At 41.4% G+C, this 12165-nt stretch overlaps 1 protein-coding gene across 6 annotated transcripts in view; it reads right to left on the reverse strand.

Moving 5' to 3' along the window:
- The window catches only part of Rnaseh2b (ribonuclease H2 subunit B), a 62764-nt gene that overhangs the window by 28068 nt on the left and 22531 nt on the right, over positions 1 to 12165 (reverse strand). For all 6 annotated transcript variants that reach the window (XM_052732999.1, XM_052732997.1, XM_052732994.1 and 3 more), the window contains one exon: positions 9949 to 10063. In XM_052732999.1, the coding sequence (XP_052588959.1) occupies positions 9949 to 10063 (115 nt within the window). The remainder of the gene's footprint in view (positions 1 to 9948; positions 10064 to 12165) is intronic.

A 12165-nucleotide genomic window follows, 5' to 3' on the forward strand; every position in this document is an offset into this window, starting at 1 on the left:
TCGGGAGGCAGAGGCAGGCGGTTCTTTGTGAGTTTGAGGCCAGCCTGGGATACAGGCTCAGTGAGTTACAGGAAAGTCTCCAAAGCTACATGGAGAAACCCTGTCTCAAAAAAAGCAAAAAAAAAAAAAAAAAAAACAACAACAAAACAAAAAAGAGTTAGCTAGACACTATGTTGGTAGAATGAGTGTACATACCCATTTTTAGTGTATAATATTTAAGCATTACGGAGAAATCATTACAGGTAATCAATCTCCTCTGTGATTTTAACTGTTATTTTGACAAAACTTAGGATCACCAGAGAATGGAACTGCACTCTCTCTGTTTTTGTTGTTATTGTTTTGTGCCCCCCACCCTCCCAGACAAGGTTTCTCTGTGTAACCCTGGCAGTCCTGGAACTTGATCTGTAGCCCAGGCTGGCCTAGCACTCACAGAGATCCTCGTGCCTCTGCCTCCCCAGTGCTGGGATTAAAGGCATGTGCCACCACACCCAACTAAGGAGAGAATCTCAGTAATAAGAGATTATCTAGATCAGGATATCTTGTGGGCGTGTCTTGGAGGAATACCTCAACTGTACCGATTAGGGTGGGAAGGTCTACCCACTGTGGGTAGCACCATTCTTGAGTTATATAAAAGTAGGCAAAGCCAGTTGAGGAGTAGCATGTACACAGGCATGAATTTGCTGCTCTGTTCTCGACTGTGGATGTAACGTGACCAGTTCTCTCAAGCTCCTGCCACTCTAGCTGCTCTGCTATGATGGACTGTAATTTGGAACTGTGAACTGTGACCTAAAAGAAACCCTTTCTCCCCTAAGCTACTTCTCTCAGGGCATTTTATCACAACAGTGTGAGACAAAACTAAAACATGCCCTGAACACCTATAGTTCTCCCTCCCACCTTTCCAATCTCAGGTGGCCACTGAGCACCTAGTAGGTTCTTTTCTGCTTTATTCTAGGGTAATGGTTCCCAACCTTCCTGATGCGGCGACCCCTTAATCCAGTTCCTCATGTACTGGTGACCCCCAACCATAAAATTCTTTCATTGCTACTTCATAACTGTCATTATGAATCACAATATAAATATCTGATCTGCGACCCCAAAGGGGTTGTGACGCACAGTTTGAGAAGTGTTTTTCTAGAGCTTCGTAGAAATGGGTCTTATGGAGTGTGTTCAACAGTTTCTGAGAGATGTACCCATGCTGCTGTCTGCAGCAGCTCCCTCCTTAGCATTGTGGCGTGGCCCTGGTGACAGAGACCGCATTTGCTGACCCATCCAAGACAGCCATTGATCTGTTCTACTCTTGGGCTATTTGGGAATGGTTGCTATTTAAAACAAAACAAAAGAGAGGCTGTATCCTCACTCAAAATTTTACACTGATACACATTTTAATATGCCTAGAAAAAAGAATTAGGACTAGAATTACTGAGTCACAGAAAACTGTCAAGTGGTCATAACTGGGTCTTTAAAAAAAACCAAGACTATTAACTTGATGAAATATAAGATGCACTTTTTTTATACAGGTAGTTCTGTGCCTAAGAAATACTGGAGTTCCTCAAGATCATACAGATTTTGTCCTTTTTCTTCTAGAAGTTCAATCATTTTTACTTTTGCATTTAATTCAACAAGCAAAGGAATTACTTTTTCTGACAATGTCCATTATTTGGATATTTGTTCATAATGGATATTTGATTCAAAAATCCCTTCTCACCTTGAACTTTCACGACACATGACTACATACACAAAGCTGCTGTCTGTAAGTGACCTTGCATCTCAACACCTTGCTTATTGAACATCCCACTTTCTTGTAAGTCCCTCTGGGTTTTTATACACACAACAATACTGTCTGTAAAAAAAAAAAAAAAAAAAAAAAAGGGCAGTTTTACAGTGATTCTCAATGGCCTGCCTTTTCTCTTTTCCTCATATTCCTCAGCCTTCTAAGACTTCTGCCAAGTTGAAAACAGAGATAGCCTTGTCTGAGGTGTACCAAAGGAGAAAGTGTATTCAGTCTCTTACAATGGTGATGTGAGGAGTCTGGCACAGGCATCTTTATCGGAGTTAGAGAGTTCACTTCAAATGTACTTCATGACTGAACTCTGTAAATTTTTTCTACATTTACTGACACGATCACAATTTTTCTGTTAAATTACACAAATTGTGAATTATTCTAACTTTCTAATGCTCAGCAGACTTTGTATTCCTGATTTATTTTTGTAAAATAGTCTGTAGGCTTTTTCAGTCTGTGATGGCCAAAGATGCTCGTCTAATTTTCTTTTTATAACAACTTTGATTTGGGTATCGGGGTCATTTCTGATCTCATAAAATTTTAGTTCAAAATTTCCTTCCTTATCTATTGGTTGAAAATGTCTGAGCAAATAGTCTTGCTCTGAGAATTGCTTCTTTCTTAAAGTAAAGTATAATTTACCATAAAGCTAGCTAGGCTTTTTATCTATAAAGTTTTTACATCATAAATTCTGAAGTTAAATATTCCCAGGACAAGGTGTTCACCATATTCTAAAATGTTCTACAAGACCCAATGGATAAACCAGAGCTAATCTTGAAATTTATAAATTTTAAAGAACAAGTTAGATTAAAATGTTCACATGGGCCAGACTACCTATAACTGAAAAATACATGCAAGGGTCCTGTACTCTAGTTCAGTGTGTGGAGAGTGTAGTTCTCAGCCATCATCAAAGAAACCTGTTTTACAGCAGACCTGAGACGATCACAGAAAGCCACAGCTGATGAAAATGGAGAGAACAACCATGGGGTTGCCATTCTCCATTGATACAGCTACAATATCACCCCTATACCGAAGGGGCCATCCTAGAAGAGGGGTAGGAGGACTATAACCATCAGAGGACCAGGATATCTGTGCAAAATATCTTCTATCTGTGATAGGGAACTGCACCCATGAAATCTTAGTGTGGCTGCCTAAACATGACCTGAAAAGTGACACCACTAGTTGACATTCCAGCACAGATGGGGGAAATCACATAAGGTCCATAAAGATAAAGAGCTGCAGGCAATGAACAACTGCTCGAAGAGAGAGAATCAACCCTACTCCAGGTACAAGTCCTCTGATGGGCTATCAAGTCATTAGTCCTCAACACATATACATATGAGCACCACCAAATGCCTCAGCAGGTTATAGTCGTTTATGTATACACGTGTGCGCGTGCGCGCACGCGCACACACACACACACACACACACACACACACACACACACACACACACACACATATGTAACCATAATAATTAAAAGAAGAGGTCATTGTGGTAGCCCACAGAAGTTTCCTACTGAGATCTGAGCTTGCTTTACCCAGCAGGACTGCATAAGAGGATAACTGGACCACGGGCCTGGGTACCAGGTGTTTGGAAAGGTCTACATTTGGCTATACCTAACAGGGAGAGGTCTTTTGCCTCACCCCTTGGCATTGTTATAAAGAGCTCATTTGAATAAAGTTCTGGGCTGTTGGGTATTGACCCAGGTCCTCCCAAAGCTATCTTGTGTTTCTGTCTTTCCTCTCATTGGCAGGCCTATTATTTTATCTACAAGTTCCTTATTCCTCTCTCCTCCTCATAGGAACACTGAAAAAGGTTGGGACTAGTCCCCCACAGTTGGTACCAAAACTAGGGACTTGGGTGCGGAGGAAGTTAAGTGAGAGTAGGAAAGTACCCTGCAGGAAGTGGTTGGACATGTCCAGTTTTGTAGTAAAAGTGAAAGTGGGGGTATTCTATTCTTTGGGAGTAAAATTTTAAATATAAAGTAGAGTAGTTCAAGTTAAGCTAAATAATAAAGTAGTTAAAGTTAGGCTATAACAAGTATCTCTCTTTTTCTTTCTCTCTCAATCTCTACTAAAATTAGGTCTAAAAATGTAGACTTAGGCATATTAGGGTAGAATAGGCTTTAGGTATATGGATATTGTGTAGGCTTAATAGGAAGGAACTTAGGGTAGGCTTAGAATTTCCCTAGTGCTGGACCTGGAATGCAGAGGGGCGTCCAGGACCTAGCAGACTGTGAACTCGGCAGTCTAAGCAGCTTCAGAAGCTCCAGAAACTGCCAATAAGACCCGCGGGGCGTTAGAGCAGCGCGCAGGCAGCAGACACCAAGAGCCAGCAAAAGCAGAGACAGGTGGAGCAGTGAGTGTCTGCAAGTTTTCTACCGTAAAAAAGCTGCAGTGAGGAGCGGAGCTGCCCAGCTGTGAGAGAGGTGGACAGCAAGCAGCTGAGATGGGGTGGAGCCCAGGGAGCTGTGGAAGTGAAAGCTGTGCTTCAGAGATGCTGGAACCTAGGCCAGCCCGAGCTTCCAGTGGTTGGGTGTGGCTGGAACCATGGAGTTGCCCTAGGGGCAGCATTCAGACTGTAAGTAGGGCATCACTGAAAGGAAGACTCAGATATCCGAGCGAAGCAGATAAGGGTGCATCGGCCCCACTGGCCGTGGCTGGGTTTTCTCTTGGAGCCAGGGTTGCTGTATGCAAGCTGCAGCTTGTAGTAGAGGGAGGAATCTTGAACCCATGTGGCGAAAGGCAGTTGAGAGTGCTTGGGCCTCAGGACCGGGATTGTAAAAGCTGAAATGAACAGAGCCGGCAGCTAAAGTCTGCGCACCGAAGCGCTCATAGCAGCTCAGTTACTATGGTAGTTACTTTGTTCTGAGGCAATGTTCCTAGGGAAAGACTGCTATAAAATGCTGCTCTACCTGAAAGTGCCTCTGTGGCTGAGAATGAAAGTTTCAGAGATGCTTGTTTGAACTAGAATTGTTAACTGCAAAAGTTTTTGGTTGTGGGAAACATTTCTTTATATTTGAAACTGTAAGACTGGTACCAGAATTAATTTTTTTAACTTTTTCAGACTTAAGAAATTAGATGGACAGGAGTGATTCCATTGCAATGGGACAATTTTGACTTTTCCTACACATCTGGACTCTATTAACTGTGATGATTCACGAACTGTTTTGTACTAAAAATGGAACTGTTTAAATGGGGGAAGTTTAGGTTTTTTTCTACTCAGGTTCAAGATGCAGTTTTAAAAATTATAAAGAAAAGGAGGAGTTAATATTCCTCAGGCTATTTAATTTAATTATAAAAAATACTGTTTTTTGTCCCTTGAGTGGACTAATATTAAGTTGTGTTAATGTACCCTATGTTTGTATAGTTCTATTAAGAAATTGTTTTTGGATTTTTGCTAAAGTTTTTAAAGTGTTAAAGGTTCTATTAAGAGTTTGTTTTTGGATGTAAGTTTGAGAGAATTGTAATTATGTACAGTAATATTTATATTAGAATTATGTTAATCTGTTAATGTTTGGTGAAGCTAAGGGAGTCTTGAAGTTTGATGCAGTTGCATCCGGAGCTTTTTGATTTATTTGATGTGGTTTTTTATTTAAAAAAGGGCTTTATACATCTAAGACTGCTGTAGTCATCTTAGACCCATTCCAAAAATGACATCCCATCATCCTCTACTCCTTCACTGGGAGGCATGGCAGTTATGGGGATTGCTGTGGTTGTTAACAGTTACTTGCAAGCTCTTAAAATATTAAGAAGAGGGACCTGTGAGAGCCCACAGAGGTTTCCTAGTAAGATCTGGGCTTGCTTCACCCAGCAGGACTGCATAAGAGGATGATTGGACCATGGGCCTGGGTACCAGGTGTTGCGAAAGGTCTACACTTGGCTGTATCTAGCACGGAGAGGTCTTTTGACTCACCCCTTGGCATTGTTATAAAAAGCCCCTTTGAATAAAGTTCTGGGCCATTGGGTATTGACCAAGGTCCTCCCGAAGCTATCTTGTGTTTCTGTCTTTCCTCTCGTTGGCTAGGCCTATTATTTTATCTACAAATTCCTTATTCCTTTCCTCTGTCCTCTTCATAGGAACCCTGAAAAAGGTAGGGGCTGGTCCCTCACAGGTCATGAACTTGAGAAGGAGTGGGGGAGACAGAAGGAGTTGGAAGTGGAGAGGGTGGGGTGGAGATGATGTAAACATAGTATGTGCATATGAAAATCTCAAAAAAAACCACCCTAAAAAACAACAACAAAACACCTCATGCATGTACATCCTAAAGTTAATACTTGTGAATCAGTGAGCTAGACAATATGTGCATATGGTATAAGGGTTTGTTCCCTTCATGTATTTGGTGCATCTAAAACTGGCCTCAAGGATCTGGAAAGATTGAGTTTACAAAATAAAGATCAAAAAAAGTAGTTTTATGATTAAATAACATGTTAGGTAACTGGGTAATTTGTGTGCAAACCTGAATTTCCCCCCAAAGACTTGCTGAACAAACTGCCTAGGGCACATTTTCATTTCTACTTTCTCAAGGTTTTCCATGATCAAGAAGCCTGCAGAACACTTTCCCCTCCTCCTTAGTTAGAATCTTGGCAACTGCACTAGTCAGTTTCCCATACCTGCCTGTTAGTTATATGCCCAGTACAGAGCAGCTCTGGCTTGTACTATGAAAAGTGTCTCAGTCAAGGCCAAGTTCATGACCTGCTATTAGTCCTTTCCTGTGTCTTCTCCACTAACTGTGATCCTCTTTGCCCAAGAACATGCTGGGACCCTGAGTCAGTAACTAGATCAGAGCATTTCCCCCTTGGCAATGCAGTCAGGGCACAGGCTACTTGAAAAGGGACTGTGGCTGTGATTTTCCATCAGGGAGAAAGCAGCACAGAAGGTTCTTATGTACCTACTGGACTCAACCTGATCTTCAGTGTCAGCACCACAGACACTGAAACCTGCATCTAGGGCTGATACTCATGAGATGGGGGAATCTGAATAGATCAAGACCAGAAAACAGAACCAAACACTAATTTATAATAGAGGAATTCAAACTTGAATAAGCAGCCACTATTTAACACAATCACTGAAGATGACCTGGAAGCTATACAATGCCTAAAAACCCTCGGGAGCTCTCTGTAGGCCAGAAGTGTCTGCTCCTGAAGCCATCCTCACTCTCTCTGGCTACCTCCTCTAACTCTTTTTTTGCTACATAAAAGGCGATTATTGAGAGGGAATACAACACCTCAAGATTCTAGTAGAGTATCATGGAGTATTACATGGCTGTACGAAGGAAGGCAAGAACCATTATCAGATGCGTTCAAATCCTGTCTCTACACTCTTTGTAATGCTGGTCACATTCGTTAAGCTCTTTGAGCCTCAGGTTATAACAGTGACAAGAATTACTGTAAAGATTTACAGTATATAAAGTGATGTCATGTGTTTACATTTGACAGGCTCTCACAGCCAGGTGTAAATGCAGAACTGGACATTTCCTACAGATCTTTATGGGAACCATGCCCCGATGGACAGTGCACTGTGTCTGTGCACACCCTTATGGAGTGAGGCCATCGGTGTGGACCCACTCTGGTGTATTCTGTTGGAGGGTTTTCTTTTGGAAGAAAGAGGCATGCAAGGTCTTCAGGCATCTTTTCCCTCTCCAGTTTCAAGGGTTTTGGTTTTCACCTTTCTGTCAATTTTACAGACTACTGTTCATTACAGGAAGGTTGGTTAGAAAGAAAACTGCAAACCCTTAGGGCACCAGATAGTCTCTTTCTGGATAATGTGGAAACTGAATCACTTTGCTCTGCTTTGCTATAATTTTAACACAAACGAAAAACATTTGAGACAGAGGGTTCTTGAAACTTGAGTTTACATGTATTAGTCTATGTGCTAGGTAATGTTGAAAAGTAAGGGGAACAGCGACAGAGGCACCTGAAGACACAACAGCTGGACCAAATGGGGCATGTGGGTGCGGGTGTGCTGCTCTCAGACAGACTTTAAGTGAGCAAAGGATTACTAATCCTGCTTCTGAGTTTTAGTTCCAGATGATTATTTTAATACAGCGCTAATGGCAGAATTCTGGATACAAGTTAATTGCATTTTCAACTCATAATAAATTGGAAAAACTTAAATTGACTTGTAATTATTCTTCATCACTTTAGCATTCAAAAATGGTTATGGGTAACTTCATCTACGTCACCATGAAAAGATGGCTGTCCATCCCAAACATAGCATCAGGGGGACCTTTAATGAGAAGACTTACAATCTTGGTGTCATATACTTCTCAGACCCAAAATGGGTTCCCAAATGTGGCCAGATAGGAACTAGCAGGAACTAGTAGACCTCTCAAATGTAACAGTTAGTGCCCCCCCACCCCCACACACTGTAAACTTATGCTTCTTGGGAGTCACCACGTCCTTGGTTTCAGAACTGTCACAGGTGTCAGACCATCAGTGACCCTAAACCACCATAATTTACCAGCATGTTCTGGTGCTCACACTTTCTTTTTCCTTAACTCTGAAATTACTTGGATGATTTTTTAGATACTGACATGAAGTCTACATAGTGTTTCTAACTTGTCAAAACATATTCACAAATGAAAATGAAAACGTGATGTAGCAGAAACTGTGGGATTCAATAAAAGCAGAGGGAAGTTTATAACGAAAAATGCCTACATTATAAAACAAACACACACCATTCAGATCTCAAATAAATAACTTAATGATGTACCTCATGTTTTTTAAAAGTACAAACCAAACTTCAAATCATTAGACAGAAAGAAAGAATAAAAACCAGGGCAGACATTAGTTAACACAACGAAAAGAACAATATAAAGGAGCAAGGAAATAAAAATTGACCCGAAAGGAAGATAGACAAAGCCCAAACTAACTAAAGAAAGAGGAAGACCCAAAGTAATAAAATGAGAGGTTAAAAAGAGACATGACAACATCTACCAATGAAATTCAAAAGAGCATCACTTTGAAAACCTATATTCCAGAAAATTGGAAAAATCCTAAAGAAATGAATACATGTTTAGATATATATGACTTATAAAAATTTAACCAAGAGAATATAAACAACAGATCTACAGATAAGAAACTTATTTATAAGCAAGAAATCAAAACAGTAATAAAATGTCTCCCAACTGAAACCCAGACCCGGAGGATTAGCTGCTGAACTTCTCATGCAGTGCTAAGGAAGTAGCCTCAGTGTTCTTCAAATTATTGCATATAATTGAGAGAAGGAACACTACTAAACTTGTTTCATGAAGTCAGTACCCTGATACCCAAACTGATCGGGATACAACAAAAAAGAAAATTCCAACTAGTAATGAGCATGGGTCTAACAATTCTCAACAAAACACTAAATTCAACAGCATATTAAAGAGATCATTCATCATGACCAAGTTAGCGTCATTCCATGCAAGCTTTGTTAAACATATGCAAATCAGTAAGTTTAATAACAACATTTAAATAGACTCAAGAATAGAAATCACATGATTCTCTCAATAGATGAAGAAAGGGCCTTTGACAAGTCCAAGATCTTTTGATGAAGAAGAAATAAAGAAAACTCTAGAGAAGGAATGTATTTCAGCACAGCAAAGGCTACCCATGACAGACACAGCCAACATTATACTAAATGAGGAAACCTCAAAGTATTTCCTCTAAAACTGGGAATGAGATAAGGGTGTCTGCTCTTTCCACTCTTATTCAGTGTATTCTATGAAGTCTCAAAGTCCATGATACACTTGAAAGAAAATGTCTTTACGAAGCTCATCACCATACGCACCAACATGCACATCGCTCATTTTCTCCTTTCAAAACACCTGTGACTAGTACCTATAACCACACTCTTCACCCCTCAGCCTGCTCCTCTGGTCCACATTCCATCTGCTGGATGCCATCAGGGCATGTCTTCTGGGCTAGGCTGAGGCTCAAGTCCAGAGTCATTCTTGACTCTCTCCTTCACGTGAGCACCACTGCATCACCAGATTCGGATGGTCTACATCAAAACAGTTGCTTCCCTCTGCCCCCATCTCCCAGCTCAGGCTCCCTTGCTCTCCCATTTCGATGACTGTAGCACCTTAGCTTCTCCAGAACATGCTCCATCCCTCAGATCTCTCTGTTGAGAACCTCACAGATTCACACGACCACAGCCTGACTCCAAAGGCTTGTGCACCATACCTTTCTCCTCTGTCACATGCCGAAGTGACTTCTCAAGCTCAGGAAATTTCAGCAACAAGATGCAATCTGGAAACATGTCATCCACTACAACTTGATCCAAGGGCTGATACTTTCCCTGAAAGGAACATCTGAGTCAGTCAGGTGGCAAACAGTCCAGTCAATAAGATTTTACACAAAAAGAAGAGGGGAAAAAAATGGACCATTTCACAGAAAATCTTTACATTAGCATCTGAGCTCCTCATTCCACTGAGGGGCCTCTAAACTGGGATAGGTTCAAGGGCCATCCCTGAGTTCCTCTTGTGAGGAGGGCCTTCCAAACATCAAGCTAGCTCCCTCAAGGGTACAGTCACTGTGTGAAACAGAAAATCCCAGGAAAACACAGAGACAGGACTGAAAAGATCACGGAGACTGTCTGAAGGTGGTCCAGTTATTCCATATGAAAAAGAGCCAGCTGAGGTCACAAGGCAGAAGTCCCCATTGTCACACAGGCCTAGAACAAGCCCAGACAGACCAGACCCAGAATATATCATCTGCTTCCCTGTCTTCACTCCAGGGCTGAAGAAAAAACCAAAACAAATCAAAAAGACCCTACTCCAAAAAGAAAAATTCTCAAAGTGAATCCATTCCTCCGGGAGCCATCAGCTGAGCCTTCCAAATTAGACGGGAATAAAGAAAAAGGCAACCATGACGTAAGAACAGAGCTGCAGGCAGGTTAAGACACGTCTAGACAGACAAGTTGACACAGCTGTCAGGGGTAAGCCATGTAGACGTTCTCAGATGGACTTTCTCCTAATTCTCCTAATGGCAGGGAGAAAGCGTATCTGATGAAGACATTCTCTTGATTTGGGAGCTAGGCTTAGGAAGGATGCTCTGTCTGTCCAGGTCCCACCTCCGTCTCTCTGTTCCTGTGACCAAACTTCTAAAGACAGACGTGTGACTGATCGATTTTCTCTGGCTTTCAAGGTGAATCCTCTTGTTTCTTTCACAGTACACACGATAACTTGTTACATTTTTTTCATTAGGCTAAAAGAGGGTGAAAAATGTCTGAAATGTTCTGCCGTCTAACCGAGGCTCCCCAGTGTTACAGTCTTTAGGTTTCTACTTTAAAGGCTTGCCTTCCAGGATCAACCAGGAATTTTACACTTAGCTGCTTTAAATAGTACTGACATGTATGGTACCACAGTCATGATATTTCCTTTGCCACATGTACATAAAGAAGTAAAATAAAAATCTGTTTTAAATATGGTTAATAAGAGTTGGTGTTAAAGGTTGTGATTTAACAGGAACAGGCCAAATTTGAAAATGGGGACAATATTTTAATAACTAAATTAGATACGACCCCATCTAAAATGAAGGGAAGAAATACTAGACACCCATGTGTTTACACTTCCAGGACTTAAGAAGAAAAAACACAGTGGCTCTGTGTGCACCATTCTGCTTCCCTCTGCATCTGTCACCTTGAATTTACCACACAAGGCCTTAGAGGCCCCCGGAAGGCCAGGCTGAGGAGCACTAAACCCGGGTCTTGCTCTTAACAGGAGATGGGCAGGCAGGGCTCTGCCCTGAAGCTGTGAGTGCCAAGTGCCTTTCTCCCTGTTAATTTACCCTAGAAAACACCACACTTGTGAACCAACTAAAGTTTTCAACTTCATCCCCGAATCCTCCTACAGCTTCCTGGCAATAACCAGAACCATCTCTATCGTTTAGAGGCATGAGTCTCAACAGCCGTGCACCCCAATATATGGCTCTCATGGCAGCTTTCAGATAAGAGCGAAGTGAGTCAGCTGAGGGGCAGGGCTCCACTAACACACTGTAAAAGGAGAGAAGAAGGTGTACCAAGAGAAAGTAGGAAGAAAAGCTTTGGGTGAGTTTTATGATTTTCAGTATTTACAACTTAAAATCGATCAATCTACAAAATAAAGTTTTGAGAATTTGATTTAAAGACCACATAAAATGAACCACAAGCTTTACTCTATATGCAAATGTAAGAGTCCAAGAAATATAGATAGGCTTAAGCAGTTCAAGCAACTCATTAAAAAAAGTGAGCTCAAAGATTTAAGCTGATGGATGGACCCCTGAGTGTTCCTAATTCCCCTTTAGGATGTTCCCAGCTCAAATCTATAGTCATGATAAGAGGCCAACTGCACTTGCATCAGGTTGGCATGGCACTGGTAACTGAAATGATAGTGGACAAAACTTGGGTTCTTCTCCAGAGTT

This window comes from Peromyscus californicus, unplaced genomic scaffold, assembly GCF_007827085.1.
Source record: "Peromyscus californicus insignis strain IS unplaced genomic scaffold, ASM782708v3 Scaffold_12__1_contigs__length_115047231, whole genome shotgun sequence".
Lineage (NCBI taxonomy): Eukaryota > Metazoa > Chordata > Mammalia > Rodentia > Cricetidae > Peromyscus > Peromyscus californicus.